This window comes from Solanum pennellii, chromosome 4 (genome assembly GCF_001406875.1).
Source record: "Solanum pennellii chromosome 4, SPENNV200".
In the NCBI taxonomy this organism is placed as follows: Eukaryota; Viridiplantae; Streptophyta; class Magnoliopsida; order Solanales; family Solanaceae; genus Solanum; species Solanum pennellii.
Genome location: NC_028640.1, coordinates 2123832 through 2144481, shown reverse-complemented (window position 1 = coordinate 2144481; position 20650 = coordinate 2123832). Strand labels below are relative to the sequence as shown.

General features: G+C 33.7%; 3 protein-coding genes and 2 pseudogenes across 4 annotated transcripts; 3 read left to right on the top strand and 2 right to left on the bottom strand.

Annotated features, from left to right (window-relative positions):
* Positions 1-1595: 1595 nt before the first annotated feature.
* LOC107016354 lies at positions 1596-4901 on the bottom strand (annotated as a pseudogene).
* A 381-nt stretch (positions 4902-5282) lies between these two features.
* On the top strand, positions 5283-6756 carry LOC107017386 (putative clathrin assembly protein At1g25240). The gene has a single exon (XM_015217628.2). It carries the CDS (start codon positions 5354-5356, stop codon positions 6533-6535), a length of 1182 nt encoding a protein of 393 aa, XP_015073114.1. The 5' UTR covers positions 5283-5353; the 3' UTR covers positions 6536-6756.
* A 1167-nt stretch (positions 6757-7923) lies between these two features.
* On the top strand, positions 7924-16171 carry LOC107017810 (IAA-alanine resistance protein 1). Of its 2 annotated transcripts, none has more exons than XM_015218083.1 (11): positions 7924-8685; positions 10311-10394; positions 10511-10560; positions 11700-11751; positions 12694-12795; positions 13095-13372; positions 14189-14335; positions 14443-14550; positions 15359-15460; positions 15548-15592; positions 15679-16171. In XM_015218083.1, exons 1-11 carry the CDS (start codon positions 8013-8015, stop codon positions 15832-15834), a joined length of 1797 nt encoding a protein of 598 aa, XP_015073569.1. In that variant the 5' UTR covers positions 7924-8012; the 3' UTR covers positions 15835-16171. The 2 variants fall into 2 exon arrangements, with proteins under 2 accessions (XP_015073569.1, XP_015073568.1); XM_015218082.1 differs by having other exon boundaries at positions 14180-14335.
* Positions 15853-15987, top strand: LOC114077051 (annotated as a pseudogene).
* A 1475-nt stretch (positions 16172-17646) lies between the features above and the next one.
* On the bottom strand, positions 17647-19242 carry LOC107017809 (zeatin O-glucosyltransferase-like). Its single transcript, XM_015218081.2, has one exon. It carries the CDS (start codon positions 19169-19171, stop codon positions 17828-17830), a length of 1344 nt encoding a protein of 447 aa, XP_015073567.1. The 5' UTR covers positions 19172-19242; the 3' UTR covers positions 17647-17827.
* Between the last annotated feature and the right edge of the window lie 1408 nt (positions 19243-20650).

Sequence of the window (20650 nt, the reverse complement as noted above, 5' to 3'; positions counted from 1 at the left end):
AAATTTGGCATTTTTGACGTCGGAATCCGGATCACCCAAAAAATGGTTTGCTATAGCACACGAAAATTGTCGAAATAAGGGGTATGCTCGCTCCGGGGCTCGTTTGACCTTCAAAATGGGTCGGACGGGCCATGAGGGACAACTGGATGCATAGACAAGGTATTGACGGACGTCCACAAAAAAATTTGGCATTTTTGACGTCGGAATCCGGATCACTTCTTCTGTTTGTCATCTTTTTTTTGTTTTCTAAGCCTTCCTATTACCACACTATAAGACTTCTTTTAGCTCAACTATATGTAACAAATAGTTTTTAAACTTCACTTGCCACAAATTATTAGTGAATCATGCCAATGAAAAAAATGAGTCTTAAAATGAACATTAATGCAAGGTGTCCTTTTCAATGGGAGCTGTTTGCAACAACGACATACGATTTGGGCCTAGGGAGGGTATAGTGTATGCAGACTTTACCTGTACCTCAGAGGTACACATAGTAACATAAATTAAAGGAGAGGAGACTACACGAGCAATATTATAATAAGTATGGATGAATAGCAAAACAACACACTGCTACTTACTGAACTTCTACCTTAATCCGTGTCTTTCATGACCTCCGTAGCAAAGACAATAAGAGTTGTTTGCATCTCCTTTAAATCAGTTCATACTACCTAAAAACATTATAATTCTAGTGGAGAGTCTAAAAAAATAAAGTAATATGAGTGAGAATTCATTGAGTGCAGGTGAGGAATGGGATGAATACCTCAAGTAGCTTTTGCTCCACTAATGCTCAATAGTTGTTAAAGATTTTGACAATTCATCCAAATAGTATTCAAAGTTTTTAGGTTGTTGAGATGGTATTATTTTGCATGGAAAACATGAGTTACTCATCCGTCTCGATTTATGTGACATATTTCAAATTTTGAGATTCAAATAAGTCTATTTATTTTAGATTGTCAATTACTGTGACTTATAATATTTTTTACGTAGTTTATAAATATATAAATTTTATTTCAAAAAAATTTAAAATTTCATCAGCAAATTCTTGATCAAACTTAAATTGTTTGACTTTCAAAAAATAAATGTGTTACGTAAATTAGGACAGAGGGGCGAAGATAAGAGGAAATCTTGTTGGGTGGCAACATCTAATTGATCTAATTTTTAGTTTCTATTTCTAGAAAAGAGTAAACAAAAATATCAGAATAAAGAAATACTACTAGTTAAAAATTAAACTAAAGAATAACTTATGTGTAATTTTGACTTTGATACAAACTAAAATAAATAAATAAGAATTTTGAATATCGTAGCTTAAACTAAAATATGTAGCATGTTTTAAAATGTCCTTTAGTGTTTTAACAGTCACGTGAAAATTTAAACTTGAAGAGTTGTTAGAAAAAAGAAAAGAGACATTTTTTTGAACGCATCAAAAAGAAAATTAAGACAAGCAAATTGAAATTGAGAAAGTATAAGACAACTAAAAGTATTAGCTATGTAGCAATTAGTTATTCATTTATTAATTATTCTATCTTCTGCATAAAATTATACATAGATTCCTTCATAACTTATACATGTATTAGTTATGCAGGTTTCTAATACATTGTCAACCAAACATCTTATTAATTTTATATCTGAATAACTTATTTCTTATCTATGTAAATGTACAAAATTATACAGAAAATTAAAAAATGAATAACTTGTTTCTTATCCAACTACTGACCAACGAGCTTTTGAAACTTGTTATAACATCAAAGAAACTAAATGTGGCAACAACATGGATCATACAGAAAGACACAGCACTACCAAAACAGTTAGGGGACAGATGATAACACAAAGACTAGCAATAGGAAAATCAGCCTCAAGGCAACTTATTCAGTCTGTTCAGTGATGAATTCCACAGCTTTAAGTCTGCCACTGATGCTATCTCCCTGCAAACCTTTACTTGCCCTGCTAGAAGTCTAAGAATGGTTAAAATGGTCTAAAGAATCGATGCTCATCACAACGCTCATACATTTAAATGGTGGTGTTAAAATATTTAGAAAATCAGTGTTTCTGCTTCTTTGATCCTCATAATGCTTTGCAAACTATCATCTTTTTTTCTTTCACTTGGAGAGCTCATACTTCTTTGATGGCTGAACATTCATCCTCAATCGTTTTGTCAGACTTAGACGAATCCTTGGCATCACTTTGACGGTGATGATCAACAGTAATCGTAGCTTTTCTTCTACTTGATGAGCTCATGATGTAGAAGGAAGATTTATCAGCAAGAGGGATAGACGCCGGAAAACTTGATGAAAGACAAGCCATCCGTGTCTGTTAATACAGAAAATCAAAATTAGTTTCAATGTACCACAAAGATCATATGAAGTAGGGAATGTATATTCAACTCCGGCCTATATGACATGACTGATCAATAGATCCACCTTTGTCATATATTCCGTATATCACATCACGGTAGATAGATATCATATTCATGGAATAATACGATTCACTTTCAAGATGCCTTGGTGGTGAAATGGTAGACAAACAAGACTCAAAATCATACTAAAGGACAAATACTACCAAACCTAACAGTTTTGAAGTTAGATAGTATAAGGTTTGGTTTGAAACTCACATTTAAAAAACTGAAAGATGAAATTGCAGGCGTCTGAAGGAGAGATCATCTTTTTCTCTAGCTTGTTCCGCAGTCCATAAGTTATAGCATGCAACTCCTTACCTTTAAAATCATCGCTCCCCTGGAAAATCTTTTGAACATAGTCAAGCTCTTTAATTAGGATTTCTTGATCCCAGTTCTTTGCACAACATCTATACATTTCTTTAGTAAACCGAAACATTTCACTAGAATGACTACAACCAAGACAGTGAAATTGCATCTCAGTTGTTCCAGATGGACCGTTGATACTTGGACCTGGTTTTATAAGATTTCTGTGTATAGCACAAACAACATGACGCCAATGCACACATAGATCACAGCCTACCCAACTGCAAGTACCATTGGCGTAATCTAAGTTCAAACATACTTGACACATACATACATTGCAGAATCCCTTGTTTTTCGAACAAATTTTGCACTTACAATTATCAACAGGTAACACTCTCTTGCAGTAAATGTTTCGACATCTTTCAAGAGAGAAAACCTCAATCAATTCAGTGGCTTGAAGGTGGTTTTCGGAAGATAAGAAGGTTACAAGTCCCATCTTTATGGCAACGAAAATTTCTAGTTGAGTCTTATTACACTTCGAAAGAGTCTCAATGGTAAGATCAGATCTCCCATTGAGCCTGTTCTGAAGGCTGATCAACAAACCTTTCTTCTCGGGAATCACAATTAGGCTTCTCAAGTATTCCTTTGTTGATTCGACTGTTTCATCAGGAAGCTCTTGCATGATCTGAGCCATAAGAGGAACAGGCTCTGAAACTATTCCTCCAAGGATTCTCGAATCACCTGATTGATCATCATTTACTGGTCTAGTAGACAACTCAAATTGGAAAAACAAATTACTATCCGAGCTACTGATCCTATCAGTATCATTATCACATATTTCCTTATCGACCAGTTTACAACTTAGAGCTAATCTACTTCCATCAGGATGACCTGACAATGTACAATCTCCTGCTTCAACTTTCCTAAACTGGCTAAACCCGGACCAATTAATTCCTTCCCCTGAATACTCACTATCATCTTCTGAACTCAGTGTAAGTGAGTAGCTAAGGTTGTGTGAAAATGGATGGGAATAGCACGACGAAAAGGAGCCATTCCTGAAATACCCAATCCTTGTGTTGTTATTTGATGGTTCTGGTGATTGTAAACTCCTACTAGTACTATACAAAGCCAAAGAAAGATCCAATATTCCATCTTTTGCCTTCTTATCTGTAATTTCTGCCAAAATTTCTTCATTTTCAAGAACCCCTTTAGAGGAAAGATCCAAGATTCCATCTTTTGCCTTCTCACCTATAAATTCTGCTAAAATCTCCACATTTTCAGCTACCCCTTTAGAAGAAAGATCCAAGATTCCATCTTTAAGCTTCTTTTCACTAATTTCTACCAAAATTTCCTCATTCCCAGCTACCCTTTTAGAGGAGAGATCCAAGATTCCATCTTTAAGCTTGTTTTCACTAATTTCTACCAAAATTTCCTCATTCTCAGCTACCCCTTTAGAGGAAAGATCCAAGATTCCACCTTTAAGCTTCTGTTCACTAATTTCTGCCAAAATTTCCTCATTCTCAGCTACCCTTTTAGAGGAAAGATCAAAGATTCCACCTTTAAGCTTCTTTTCACTAATTTCTACCAAAATTTCCTCATTCTCAGCTACCCTTTTAGATGAATTCCCTTTATACTCATTTAACTTAAGAAAATCCCTATCTACCCATATGTTGTTTTCCTCATTTGGATCCTCAAATACAACTATTTCCTTTCTCTTATTACAGTCCATTTTCATTTGGAATGCTGATTCTTCAAGAAAATGAACACCCTTTTCTTAGAACTTCCCAAATCTATTCTCATCAATGCTACTCATATTTTTGTTCATAGATTCACTACTATTATTTTATATTATACTGTTCATACAATCACTTTTGAAGGAACAAATGGAAAGTCAAAGAGGTACCTAAAAAAGAACTTGGATATAGAAAGGTGACTTGACAAAGCAAATTGAACAGCACATAGAGAGAAATTACAAGCTAAGAGTTTCTTGGGATCCAAAATACGTTAGTCAAAGGATTGTAAACTATATGCAAATAAAAAAATAAGTTTTCCCATAGTTTAGGGATAAGATCTGTATACACGGGTTATGTTGTACTATCCGTCATTCAATACCTAATGAATTTTCTTTACTATAATAGTTGCGAAAATTGAAGGAAAAAAAAAGAAGTTAATTGCATATCAAAATGATAAGGAGTTTTTTCTTGTGAAATAAAATTATGTCAAGGATAATATATAAATTGACATCTATGGTTTTGTAATTCCCATTTGTTTCTTCTAGAATTAGTCTATTTTAGTCAAAATCTTCATATACACACTCTTTATAAGCGTTTTTGACGCGCACTTTAGTCATATCAGTTAAGTCAAATATTAAAATAGTATGTGATCATTAGTTAAAAGCGTAAATTACGTGTATTTTGTAGCAAGTAAAGGAGAAATCAACTTTGCATAGACCAATTATTTGTGTTTTAAACCTTTAAGTCAATAAAAGTTACATTTCGAGTCATTCAAACGATAAATAAATTAAAACGAAAGAAAATAATAATGAATAATAAAAAATACAAAAAAGAATTCCACCACAAAAAACTCTTCCAACAAGAAAAAGAACATCAAGAGAAAGAAGGAAAAAACAGGGGAAACAGAGCAAGGAACATCAAACTAGCAATGAGGCTATGGAGAAAGGTTTCCGGATTGCTTAAAGATCAAAATAGCGTATGGATTTCAAGCTTATCGAGACGTACAGCTCTCCGGAATCCAGACATCGAGGCTGCTGTTATAAAAGCTACGAGCCACGATGAATTCTCCATGAACATGAAGAATGTTGATCGCGTATTTAGATGGCTACGTTTGTCATCGACTAATCTCAAGCCTCTTATTTGGGCTATATCTGTTCGAACGGAGAAAACAAAGAGTTGGGTTGTTGCAATAAAGGTATTGATATTAATGCATGGTCTATATAGCACTAGGCTTCCTTGTGTCCAAAGAATTGGGAGGCTGACATTTGATCTATCAAATTTCGAAGATGGACATTCAAGAAACATCGAAATGCAGGGGATAAACGCGTTCATTCGTGCTTATTTCATGTTTCTTGATCAGAAATCGTACTTTCTCTACATCGAAATGGAGGAGAAAAGAAGCATGGTGAAATTGAACAAGAACATGGTGGTGCAAAATCTTGAAAATGAAGAAAAAGAGAATTATTCAATGGCTCAGGATCTTGTTTTGCTCGAAAAATTGCAGACATTGCTAGATATGTTACTTGATATTAGACCATTATCAGATTCTACTATTGTCCCTCTTATTCTCGAAGCAATGGATTGCGTTGTGACAGAGATTTTCGATGTTTACAGCAGGATTCGTCTTGGTATTGCTCGTGTTTTATCAAGGATTAACGTTATTGGTAAAGTTGAAGCTGCATTGGCTCTTAAAATCATGAAAAAGGCGAATATACAAGGTGTAGAATTGTCTCAATATTTCGAGTTTAACAGAGATATTGGTGTTAGAAATGCTGAAATATGTCCAATAGTAGACCAAATCCCAAACGAAGAAATCAAAGAACTCGAAGATATCATCAATGGAGGAGCTTCAGATTCATCTGAAAAGATTGATAAAATCAATCAACACATTGTGATATATGAACAAAAGGAGTCTGAAACCAAATTGAAGACGATAATTACTAATCGTTGGGAGACTTTCGATGAAGAACATGGTGCTGATGACTCTTCTGCTATAGTGAACTTTAAATCAAGAATAAATCCTTTTGAAGATTACTCGGAACTTACTGACTCGACTAATAATGTACCTGTTAAACCTCAAGAATTGCCCGATTTGATTAGCTTTACGTAGCGATGATCACTCTGAGATTCTTGGTTTTCATGGATGAACAACAAATATAATGAGTAACAAAAGCTATATAGTATCAAACAAGAGAGGAAAGAGGGATTTTTTTTCTTACTCCAATATGGATCATTTTTTTTACATAATATGAACTTATGTAGATATAGAATTTTGCAAAGGAAATATTGTTATGTTATGTCATATATATGTTATCATTCTTTATTCGATAATCCTTTGTTTCATAGCATTGGGGCTAATAATTTGAACATGGTATGAGTTATTACGCATTCATTCAAGGGCGCCATGTACTCGAGAGGAGATGGATACATACTCACATTCATGTTTGATTACGTTTGGGTATGCAATTTACGTTACATAGTGACGGTAAAAAATGAATCATAATAGTATATAACATGTGGTTAGTTTAGCTCGATGGATAAACCCTTCTTAGAAAGCATTCACTAAGTTATTTTACGAAATCTCAAAATATAGGAAATGATATGTAAGTTGTAATAGTAAATTGAAGACTAAGATAGTAAAAAAAAGTGATAATAATATCGAAAAAAGAAACAACTCTCAACTACTTAACTAATATTTTGCTCCTAATTTTCGACCTCCACATTCTCTTAACTAGAGTTGCGTCCTCGGTGAGTTGTAGGTGTGTCATGTCTTCTCTAATTACCTCTCCTCAATACTTATTCAACCTACATTTGCCCTCCTTTAACCTACAATAGTCAACCTCTTATACCTCCTTACTTAGGCAGTTGTGCATCTCTCCTTAACACGTCTGAATCATCTCAGCTGCTAAATCTCGTTTCCCTAAACATATCCACTTCAGAAGTCACTCCCACAATGTTCAGAATATCATCATTTTTAATCCTATCTCTCATGATATACCCATACATCAATCTCAACACATTCGTTTCCTCTACTATCATCTTTTGGGCATGCAAGTTTGTTCTTGATTGACCAAAACTCTACTTCATACATCATAACTAATCTAACAACCACTTTATAAGACACAACACTCGTCTTCATACATCATAGAGTTCTTGATTGACCAACAGTCTGCTTCATACTTCATAACTTATCTAACAACTTTATAAGACACAACACTCTGCTTTATACTTCATAACTAATATAACAACCACTTTATCAGACGCAACACTCTACTCCATACGTCATAGCTGATCTAACAATCACTTTATAAGACACACCTTTTAAATTTTAACGGCACGTTTTTATTAGTAACACCTACATAACTTTTTTTGCAACCAAACAAACCCCTTAAGAATTTTTTTTTTCTACTTTCTTGCTAGAGAATATGAAAAGCACTTCACTATTTTTTTGCTTCAACTAAAATACTTTTCACTCCAACTACCACATGCTTTGACAATGTTCAATGATTAGTGATTTTTGACACATCACCATATCTTCTTCATCATACAAAAAAACAAAACAAAACAAAAAAAAATCATAGTGTACTATGAACATTCACTATATTTTCCTTAAAAGTTCAGTACCTTTCTGCAATTCTCAGAGGACTAAAATCCATTACTCTAACACTTTTGAGACCCCTTTTAGTAGAAATGGATGTAGTAACTTTTGGCATAATAATAGGAATAATAATACTATTTTTCTGTGCTGTTTGTGTAATCACCATAGAAGGCACTTGCAAGAACCGCTCTTCTTGATTCCTAATACCCTTTATCCAAACACGCCCTTATCATCTCACCCTTCCATAAATTTAGGGTTTTTAGCTGATTTTGTTCTTGCCCAAATTGACAAAATGTCGAAAAAAATTGATGCTTTGGTGAAACAGATCTGCTTCTTCTTGATTGTTTCTACTTCTTTATGGCTAGTGATTTTTGGGTCTTCTGTAGAAGCGAAGGCTCTAGAAGATTCCAAGCAGGAATTTCATCAGTGTAATCATGGTCATGGTCATCATGGCCATGAGGGGCATCATCATCATCATCATGATAATCATCACCATGATCATGATCATGGGTCGAGTGGAGTTGAGCAGAGGAAGCTTCTAGAGGAATTGGCTGAAGAGGAGGATCTGAAACTGTATGGATTTGGGTCTCATGGTAGTATGGATGAACATCATCATCATCATCATCATGATGGACATGGAGTCAAGGATCTTACTGGTCTTGGTAAAGTTTATTCCTTTTGAAGTATAAGCTGAATCCTGGAGCCCCTTTTGAGTTTTTAGCTCACTGTAAACTGTGGCATATTCATATTAATAGTGCTTATTTATGTCATTTTGATTTGTGCTTCGGACTTTGGCATACCCCAGACTGTTGAATTGTGGAATGTAAGGGTGAAAATGGAGTGAAATGAGTAGTGAAGATTCATAGAACTGACACCAAGCTTAGGATTGAGGTAGTTGTTGTTGGATTTTGGCAGGTTCTTTGGTGTTGCTTGTTTTCTCTTCTGAAGGAATTAAAGACAACCTTTCTTCTCATATTTAATATTGAAAGCAAAGATCTTTATGAGTTTGTTGCAAAAAGATGTTATTTTCCCAATATCAGAAGAGGTTGCTTGTACCACCTGTATTGTCCTGTAAAGGCTATTATCAGCCACAATTTGAAATGGGGGAGGTATTGAATGTGTTGATAAGGTTTTTCTCTTGGTATAGTAGGATAAGTTTTCTTAGCTATTATTTCAATTGAAAAGAAGGTGACAATGGAAATGGAGCATGTCTAGAATGTAATGCATGCTGTGAAGGTGATTCGTGGCTTTGACATATGGATGAACACTGCCATAGCTTGAAAAACTGTTGCTTTATGAAAATTTGATCGTCACTGATATAGGTCTTCCAAACAGTTTTAGTCAAAAGGTGGATATCATGTTGTAAACGTGATTCATGGTTTTGACATAGGGCTGAACACTGCATAAGCTTGAAAAACTGTTGCTTTATGAAAATTTGATTGTCACTGATATATGTCTTCCAAAACAGTTTTAGCCAAAAGGTGGATATTATGCTGTAAAGGTGATTCATGGTTTTGACATAGGGATGAACACTGCTATAGCTTGAAAAAACTGTTGCTTTATGAAAATTTGATCGTCACTGATATAGGTCTTCCAAACAGTTTTAGTCAAAAGGTGGATATCATGCTGTAAAGGTGATTCATGGTTTTGACATAGGGATGAACACTGCCATAGCTTGAAAAACTGTTGCTTTTTTAAAATTTGTTTGTCACTGATATATGTCTTCCAAACAGTTCCAATCAAAAAGGTGGATATCAAGTATGACATTATTTTGAAGTCAACTCAGAATGCAAACTTCAGTAACCTATTTTGGCTTTTCTTATTTTGTGCATACTGTTGGACTTGTGAGATTCATAGATAGGTAATGTCAACCAAATGTACTTATTTTTGCACCAGGATGCCAGATACTTTATTTTAATTGTGTGATTGATTGGATGATACACATTTTGTGATGTTACATTTATTTGCTTGGTCTTTTTTCAGGTATCTCTTTACTTGAAGTGTCATTGTTGATATGACTCTTTTTTTAGAGCGATATTACTCTTGATCTCATCTGAAAGGCGTGATATTCTGCTTTAAGCAAATCATTCACAAGAAGGCTTGAACTTGTTCGACATATACAAAATTGTAAAAAATCCAATGTAACACATAATAGGCAACTCCACGATTGCTCCTATATGAGAAAAAACTTCTTAATGGCACACGACATATGCGACCCATTTTGATAGATCTCTGGGATGGGTGTCTTTAGTTGTCACTGAGAGCTTTTCTCTGGTTCCATTGACAGGTCTATGGGTCAATGCAATGGGTTGCTCACTGTTGGTGAGCTTGGCTTCCCTTATCTGCCTGATTCTTTTGCCTTTAATATTTAGTAAGTAGCTCAAATTCTTATAATTATGTTTATGCCTTCTTCTTTAAGATTCAATTCCTATCTTCATTTGAAATTTCTTTTCTGCTCATGGAATCCAAATGTTTTATTTCCTGCAGTACACGGGAAGCCGTCAAAAGCAGTTGTAGATTCTTTAGCATTATTTGGGGTGAGAATGATATCTTATTGTTAGACTTCCTGAATATCTTCTGTGGTTTGTTCAAATTATTCTGTTTATTTGTATTCAAGTTGAAGAAATGTTTGTTTAAGGTGAAATTGTGTTCGCACATTAACTTCAGCTAGGAAAAATTTATGAAAGTTGAACATTTCTGAGCGAAACCAATATTTTACTTGAAATACAACATCTACCAGTATTTCAATGTTTTGTATACTGAAATCTAATGATTTTTCTTCATACAGCTTAAACAAAGTTATTACTTCTGTTTGTCTCCTTGAATAGTTTACTGTAAGTTACATCCGAAGAGAATTTCTGTAAATTCTTCATGATCAATTATTTGAAAATCACTTTCTTAAATAATCAGAAGCCACGCTAATCAGAAAGGTGCTTCTGTTGCTCATATTCCTTCCATGTAGTTTTTATTTGGTCTCAATTTACTAGATGAGGCATCATATTTTAACTTGTTTGTAGTTTTAAATTTTGAAAACATAAAGTAGGTGGTGTTACTCTTTGTCAGGGAGCTCATGTTTAAAAAGTATTGAACAAGGTGGGAAACCATATTTCTTATCTCGAAATGGACTATTCCAGGACGACTTAGAAAGGAAACTAGGAAATTGATTTGTGCCGAGGAAGTTCTCTATTAGCTATAACATATCTCAGTAGCTTATACTTTATAGTTATTTCAAACTAAATCTTCTCTCAAGGTTCTGTTGAGCTTTAAAAAGATGATCGTGAACACGGTTCCCCATAAGTTAATGATGTGTAGGTAATGTAACAAATGGCTTCAGTTAGTGAAATGCTTAGAGAGTTTCTATCGGAGGAAGTTGATTACGAATCGACGATCTTCTGCTTATGAGTTGACGCATTTTTTTATAATTGAACAATATGCTGGCATTTTCAGTTTTATTTGCATTATTCTTTTCCATATATCTGAAATTGATCCTTCAGTTTATCTGGATTTCTGCCTTATCATTCAGATGAATGCTGCCTACTAAATTAATTCTGTTTCCGATTGGAAATTATACTAATTCATTTACACATGCTTAGAACAGTTATTGGACGATTGTTTCTAAAATTATTTACTAGGGTGAAAGTTCACTCAGTCTAGCCCTACTTCATGACTTATACAGGCAGGAGCCATGCTGGGGGATGCTTTCCTTCACCAATTGCCACATGCTTTTGGTATGATTCTTAATCTTAAATTAATGAAGAAGTAACATTACATATTGCTTTTTGGCTCACTTACCTTTAAATACCATAAACTGTTAGCTCTACTCCGTCATAATTTGGTTGTACTTAGCTCAATAACTGTTAAAATGACATAAGCGAGATGTATTTACATCAGGCATGCTTCTTAGATGTCTACCCATGAAGCCGCCAGCCTACTAAAACTCACTAGCTTACACCATCAAAGGCAGGTTTGCTTAACTTGCTGCCCCTGAGTGCTTGGGTAACTCCCCTTTTCACCTTCCACTACTCTCAATTCACTTGTCTAGTTCATGTCGGAGAGATTGAATAACTTTGTCGTGCTCATCTTTGTCCTAATGTTGTGCTGATGCATGTAGTTTAGTGGGAATATTTTTCTCCTGAGCTAAGACTGTAGGTCAGTTTGAGCATCATTTTCTGGGAAAGAATAACTCTCTTTCTGTCCCAGTTTGTTTGGCACTATTTCCTTTTGTGTCCATTTCCATTCTAATAAGATGGGCACTTTTCTATATTGATAAACCTTTTTTCCAAAAATAGGAACATAAACTATTTTGTAAAAGGCTGCGCTTGGTTTCATATGAATATTTATCCAATTCGTCAAAGAGTTCTCTTTCTTTCTTAAACTCATGACTATCAAACTATCCCAAATTCAATATTTTATTCGATGTGCCAAATATCTTCTTTCTTTCTTTCGAGAATGTCCAGTTAAAATATAGCAAATGAATTGGAACGGAGGCAGTAATATCTAATTAGTAGGTATGAATATCCTTAGAGGTGCTGTTAGAATATAGTTATTCGTCTGAGAGAAGGAAGGTGATATATTAGACATATATGGTGTCTATCTTCTAAACCCAAATATTGTTGCCTTTAACTATTTGTGGCATTGAAGGATTTTACCGAACAGATTACTTCTTTTAGGTGGTGGGCACTCCCACTCACATGATGACCATCTTCATGATCACTCTGGTCATTCACACGCCCATTCATTGGAGGATCTTTCTGTTGGATTGTCCATTTTGGGTAAGTTTCTTGGACATGATTCTGCTTTTAAATTTCGTTATTCATTTTGTGAAATTTGTATGTATAGTTTTGCAAGAAACATACTGGGAAGGTTGCTCCGTATCACAAAATAGGAAATATCAGAACTTTTAGCATACAAATATTCCAAAGGGAAGGGGAAAGAATAGTTCGCTAATCACTATGTGCTCATTGTGTAGCTGCGTTTATTTTCTTCTAAAAAAAAATTTTCAAAAAAATATTCCAGAGGAACTGTCATTGACTTTACAGCTGAAAGTTTCATGGAACTTCTGTTTTGGCAGCTGGAATTGTGCTCTTTCTTATTGTTGAGAAGCTTGTGAGGTATGTTGAAGAGTTTTCTGGAGGAGTCAATGAACGAAGTCACGGTCATCATCACCATCATCATATGCACTACACAAAGTTGAAGGATGATAATGATGCTGATGACAATCTCCAGGAACTGTCTCAGGAGAAAGATGGAAGTTCATCAGAAAAGGTAGCTGGAGGGAGTAGAGTGGATGGAGTGTCTGCTGACTCTCCCAATGGGGAGAAACCAAATGGAGGAGCTATTCTACGGAAGGTAGAACCAATACATTCCCCAAAATTTGCTGTTCCATATTTTCCCATGCTGAGATTCAGTAAAGTGTATTTCTTGTCAGGATGATCTGCACTTCTGAACTTTCACGTAATACTAAAACAAATACTGGAAAATAATAATTTTATTCAGAATTTAGAGGGTCATGAGAACATTTCCTTCAGCATAACATGCTGTGAGGCACTGACCAAAACACAAATAACTGCTTTGTCAAGATGGTTTTTCAATGTAATTGCGGTGAAATTGTTTCTTCCCAGTTTTATTTCTCAGAAAAGAAAAATTGTTTCTTTCCAGTTTTCATACTTGACTTAAACTAAATTCAATCTTGTGAACAATATTGTACATTAATAATCAATTGCAGTTTATGTTTGAGTAATCTATTTGAAGAACACTTCAGCCAATATTTGAGCAGTTCTTTGTTCTTGGCCAATGTTCGAAAAGTGCTTCTGCGGAAAAGCTATTTTTTTTTAAAGCTTCTGCTACTACACATAAGCACTTGTTTTTTCCTATAAAAGCTTGTCCAAACACCTCAGCTTGCTAAAATAAACAAATTTTGAAAAAAAAAATTGAAAAGGCTTCTTGGCTTCCCAGAAGCTTGACCAAATAGGCTATAGGTCTAATGTGTCTTCCATTGGTTTTATCAATTCTGCAGTGTCTTTTCCCAGATTGAAAATCTCTTTGAATAGTTTGTCTTTGCAGCCACTGGAGAGTTTTTTAGAAACGATATGCAGTGATTGAATATCTATTTGCGTGCAGTTATATAGTTGTTATTTCTATCGTCTCATATGCTAGCCATGGCAGAGGAATACTGGCTCCAGTGCTGCTGAAGACAATACTGCTTTAGATGCTGCAAATTGCTCTACCAATTCTACATCAACTGGAGAGGAACAGGCTAAATCACGTTCAAGCCTTGTCTTTGGTTATCTCAACCTCTTTTCTGATGGTGTTGTATGACTGCTACATAAGCCTTCCTCTCTGTTTATAATTTCTCACAAACAACTAGACATATCTGGCTGGTGAACATTTAGATTGAGAGAATTTATGTTATGTTACAGCACAATTTTACTGATGGGATGGCTTTGGGAAGTGCATTCCTCCTCCATGGATCAGTTGGTGGGTGGTCAAGAACTTTGTTTCTTCTGGCACATGAGCTCCCTCAAGAGGTCTTGTATATTTCTTTCTAGTTGTTCTACATTACAATGTCAATAGCATTTGCATGTTTTTAATTGATTACCCATACAAGCGGCTGCATGTAGATGCCAGAAGTTGCTCCTTTTCTTTGAATCAGCAAGTTCAATCAAGTAAAACATGATTGCAGTATTCATTTTTTATTATCATTTCTCTATTCTCTGTCTCTTATTTGTTAAATTGCTTAACTTAATTTTTGTATGCAGTTTTGAGCTCATGTAGGAACTATAGTCTATTAGCTCAGTTGGTGATTAATCAAACTAGATCACATTACTCCATTCCATGACAACATTTTCTCTGTCTTATTGATCACTTGTAAATCCGTCAATTCTTTGTCAGGAAAAGTAATGTGATTTATGGAAGCCAGACTTGATGAATCCTTGTAGACGGGCTTTGACAACTTTCTTATTTGTCCAACACACCAACTGGATTTTCTTGTGCTGCTTGTTTTTCAATTATGCTATGTCAAGCTAATCATTTAAACCATACTGGCGTATCAAGTGCAATTGAAATTCGTCCATAGTCAGTATTAAAAATAATTGTCAAGTTTCTAACCTTTTCTTCTTTAATGTAACACTTCTTCTGGTCATGTTATTCCCCCCCAACCATGTAAAGCTTTCTCCATTATCACAAGTTCCCAACATTTTAGCTTATTACAGCCAATCAAGATTCTCATATCTCACATCCGTCCCATCTGCACGACATTCTTTTTGTCTCATGAATTTATGTTCAATCTCCTTGAATTTAATGATCCCTAAACCTTATTATGTGTTTTCTATGCAGATAGGTGATTTTGGAATCTTGGTAAGGTCTGGGTTCAGCGTCTCCAAAGCTCTCTTCTTTAACTTCTTATCTGCACTAGTGGCCCTAGCCGGAACTGCACTGGTCAGTATTAATCTATCTGTTGGCATGGATCAAGATTCTGCTATGCTTATCGCATTTGATTGAACCATGTTGTGTTATGCTATGTAGGCATTGACATTGGGAAAAGATTCTGGTCATTCGTCATTGATTGAGGTGAGATTCTTATTCGAGCTGTCAGCCAGATACATTTGTCGAGTTCATAAAAGAGTACCTCTCTTATTTCGAATATGATCTTGCAGGGATTCACTGCTGGCGGCTTCATCTACATTTCAGTTGCTGGAGTGTTGGCTGAAATGAACAATAGTGGCAGGGCGACGTTAGTGAATACAGTAATCCAACTTATCTCACTGGTATCAGGGATGGCTGTTGCTCTTTGCATCTCTCTCATTGAATGACGGTATACGCTACTTCTTGTGTTCGTAGAGAGGAGAGACGGTTGTCATCTCCCCCCACAGGGACGAGAACAGCCTTCAGGCGTTGACCGTTTACGACACATCCGGCCAGACAACACTTGTATTAAGATTAGTGTTAAGACATCTTGAATATTTATAGAAATCTACAGGCAGGGGAAAAAATTTACTCCTTCCGTTTCAATTTATGTGACATGCATTATTTTGGTCCATCTAATATGGGGGGAATTTCATAAATATGAGTGGAAGCATAGAATATTTTATAATCATCATATATTACTATTTACTAAAAGCATAATAAAAAAGTTAGAAAGTTGAATTACGATTTTACTCCTTCTATAAATTAAATTGTTATAAAATATTTAAATATTTGATTGTATAAATTTAATTAAATGTCAATGACTACATATTCAACTTTTATACTCTTAATGTTCATAACTCTCATCTTTTCATATATTATTATAAGTAGGACCTCTTAACATCAAAGTTAGATTATCATTTTGCTCTTATTTTATTCGTAAAATTAATTAAATATTAAGTAATAGTTATATTTAAATTCATGCATCGATCAAGATCTTAATGCAATCATATATTCATGTACCTCGACTTTATGCAAGATCTTAAATGCGGATAGTGAAGAGTCTAATAAAATTTAATTTTAGTTTGTAAGATAAGTGGGTTAATAAAGAGTCTATCGAAGACACTCACACAACATTATTTATATTTTCTTCTATCATCCGAATTTGTGTTCATCTTTCATTCTACATTAGGTTAGTCTAAATCATTTGTAAAATTTTCATTATCAATTTGTAGTTGTAAGTATCTTACTTATTCATTTTTGCATTCTTTAAAATTTCAAGCATATTCATCTTCTTTTTGTTGAGAAATATGTAAATTATCATAATTACAAGATGAATATTATCCAATATGAAGTTGTAAGTAAATTTTTATTTTTTACATTTCCATATTTTTGAGTTTTTAAATATAATTTCGTAATTGATTACTATATTTTTATATTCTTCGTTTCTTCTATCTTCAGGATTTAAATATAATCAAGGTAATCCCAATTTATATTTACAATTAATTGTTTTGAAGGTAAGCATGTTAAATCCCGCAAAATATTTTTACAACTAGACCCTTAAAAGTGTAAATCTTTCATAAAGATTTATAGTTATGTATTTTTCGTTGTTTGATAATCATTTATCTTTTTCTAAACAACATGTTTGTACTTTTTCCTTTTTATATGTATCTCAAATGTTTATAAAATTCATGTACTTAACTATTACCGAGAGGTACAAAAATTAGTGCCCAAGTAAAAATAAAAAAAATAATGTAAAGTAAAAATTAGTGCAAATGTTAACATTGAATTTTATTGTATTAGAATTCATATTTAATTTTTTTTATATACAGATCCTTTAATATATAGTTCAAGAAATATAATGTATCTGTATTTGTAACATAGTCATGCTTTCTTTTCTGTTTATTTCTTTTTTATGATTTTAGTTTTTTTTATACATATGAAACATTTTGTGTATAGCAAAGTCGACTTCTAACAAAATGTAAGTCAATTAATATGATAATATTATTGTCTAAATATATTAATGTGATATATTTTATTATGAATGTCATGTCTTTATTTACATTTTTTTCTTTTCCATTTGAACTTGTAACTTTTTCTATAAATTAATGTTATTTACAAAAGATTTTTCTTCATGAAGCTTAAAAATATCAAATTTCCAACATTTGACATAACATTTTATAGTTATATTCTTATGTCGAACTTACATACAAAAAGACTTAGCTTTGAATTTAGCGATGAATATATTTCAGATATTGAACATTTCGAAGATCAAAGAAATATAAGGTAGCATACATTAGTCTGAGCCAAGAAGTTGATCAATAACAAGTTCAAAAAAGAAAATAGAGAAGTAACCAAAATGCTTGAAAAGAGAAACTCAAAGAAGAAAGAGCTACAAATCTATCTTGTGATATGCGCGATGAACGAATCCAACTCTATTTGAAAAGCTCCCCCTTTCTCCGTGGACCGTCTTACAGCTTCTCCTAATTCTTCTGCTCTTTTTCTAATCGTATCGCCTTCTTCTGATGCCATCAACTTCCTCACGACATTCTCAATAGTGGATGCACTTACTACCTCCTCGCGTTTCCCCCAATCTCTAACGAGCAGGCCTATTTTCAATATATCCGTCACCAAGAAACCATTTATTGGTTGATTAGTGTGTATAGGCCAAACACCTATAGGCACTCCCATAGTAATACTCTCTAAGCAAGAGTTCCAATCACAATGACTCATGTACCCGCCTGTAGACGAATGAGCCAAAATTTCTAGTTGTGGTGTCCATTCTCTTACCACTAACCCAACCCCTTTTACTCTTTCCTCAAATCCTTGAGGCAACTCAACTTTTCTATCGATATCTCCTCTATCCGCGCCTCTCAACACCCATATAAACCTCTGTTTACTCTGCTCTAATCCCATCGCGAGCTCCTTGATTTGCCTATCGGAAAGTGAAGTTGTTGTTCCAAAAGATACATAAAGAACTGATCTTGGAGGTTGTTTGTTGAGCCAATCCAAACATATATCCTCCTTATTCGAGATGTAATCGAGTTTAGTTGGTAGAATAGGTCCAATTGCCCATTGTTTCTTGTTAAGACTAAGTTCTGCCTGTTCCATCAAATCAATATACTTTCTTTCAATTACTTTACTTGTATTATGGATATCACCTGATCTAATATCCATATATGGATGTTGAGAATCTGATAAATCCATAGCTTCATCTGTTGTAACTCCTTCAAATGAGTACAACTTTTTGAGCAATTCTTCTTCATGTTGAACAGAAGTCTTTAAAAACAAGCACATCATAATGTAGCATGAGAATACTGAAATGTTGTTAAATATATAGGATTCAGCATTAGGCAAAGATGAAACATCTTGGACATTATAAGACATCATAGGATCATGAACAACGATGACTCGTCTTACTTTTGATGAAATATCGCGTATGAATGAAGCAATGGGATCGCGAAGATGCATAGAAGCATCCCATATTGTCTCAAAGGCAATTAGTTCAGGATTTGGAAGGTCATGGAAGTGAAGTTTGGCTATGTTTGAAGGATTTAACGCGATCCTAGCTTGACGATTATGTGTTGCCAATCCAACATAGTAGACAGGATGATGATAGGAGGAGATTAAACATGAAAGTTGGAGTAGTTGGTTGAGATGGCCTTGAGCTGGTAATGGCACCATAACTATAGCTACTTCATCTTGTTTTAGTTTGCTAAGTTCTTGGTTTTCTACTTGTGTCATGGTAGAAGCAAACTTTTGAAGTTTATTCAATCCTATATAAAAGATGTTGAAGTGAGTGGGTGTGTATATATATATATACTAGTGGTTTATAAAGGCGTCGTAAATTTCTCTGAGGTTGTGTGTTCAAGTCCTACCAGCTTCATAGCACTACAACAAAAATAACTTTTAGCGGCATTAAATATTGACACTAATAAAGAGTGCTAAAAGTCTTTACCGGCATTAGTTAAGTGTCATTAAAACTAATGTCGCTAAAGGCTTTAGGGACATATACAAAGAGTGACAATTGCCGCTAAAAATACATATTTAGCGGCAATTAAGAATTAAATGCCGCTAATGGTCATTTTTGTTGTAGTGTAGTTATACTCATGTACTGTGTGTATGTAAGAAAGAGGATTTGGCTACCACACATAGTAATACTCTATGTGACGTTTTTCGTTTTTTCGAGAGTCAAACGGGAATTTTTGCTCGTGGAATTTTTAATATTTTGAAATGAAATTTATATATTTGTACACAACGTAAAAACGTCATAATAATCGACAACTCAAAAGATATATGAAAAAACTTACGATCAAAGATAAATTTATTTGAATCTCGAAATTCGAAAAGTATCACGTAAATTGAGATGAAAAAATATTATTTTTTTAAATTATTGAATCTAGGTTATGCAACATGAACCACAAAGATTTTGAGATATGTCAAGAAAATATGCGGTGCACATGTTTTGGAGTTTTGCATGTATGTTCACTTATTTGTTTTTTAAAAAAGTTAAATATTTTACTCGAATTTTATATTACGATTAAACAAAACAATTTTTTATCAGGACTAAATTAATTGCAGCATACATATTATTATCCTACTAATAATAGGATCATAACATAAAATCTATTTCAAGTACATAAAAATAGGAAATTGCAACACATTTAACATTTATTTCAATTAATTTTCACGCACCTCATTAATAAATTGTTACACGTTTAATATTCATTTCAATTTTCAATCAGCACATCATTTAAAATTTGGTGGTACGTCAATTCTACTTAATTGGATGAAGCAGTTTGTGGGGAATCTGTGGGGACATTGTCATATGGGCTAGTAAAGCTGACATGTTTTGATTTTGTTTTATGGAAAAAAGACATAAAAATTATTCATTTTAAATTTGATATGAAAAGTCAGTTAAGCGCTTAAATTATTATAACGATTTATTACGAATTTTTATTATTTAAAATTGAATTTAATATCATCATGAGACGTGTAACATCACTATTATAACATGTAGTGTATTACAAGCACCACGTCGACGCTATGTCAGATTTTATAATTTTTTATATTCTTTTTGTTTTGTTTTCTTTGTTAATTACTCTAACATTCTTTTTGTTAACTCTATTTTACACTTATTAATTTCTAATTAATTATTAAAATTTTTTGAAAATTATATTTTCTTTATCAGTAAATCTCACCCACTTTATCTTTAATCTTATA

Bases quoted from the DNA above. Each gene is read 5' to 3' on its own strand.
- LOC107017386 (XM_015217628.2), top strand. From the start codon at position 5,354: ATGAGGCTATGGAGAAAGGTTTCCGGATTGCTTAAAGATCAAAATAGC.
- LOC107017810 (XM_015218082.1), top strand. From the start codon at position 8,013: ATGAACATTCACTATATTTTCCTTAAAAGTTCAGTACCTTTCTGCAAT. The intron at 10,561-11,699 runs GTGAGAATGATA...TGACTTATACAG, and splicing joins ATTCTTTAGCATTATTTGGG to GCAGGAGCCATGCTGGGGGA. The intron at 11,752-12,693 runs GTATGATTCTTA...TACTTCTTTTAG, and splicing joins CCAATTGCCACATGCTTTTG to GTGGTGGGCACTCCCACTCA.
- LOC107017809 (XM_015218081.2), bottom strand. From the start codon at position 19,171: ATGACACAAGTAGAAAACCAAGAACTTAGCAAACTAAAACAAGATGAA.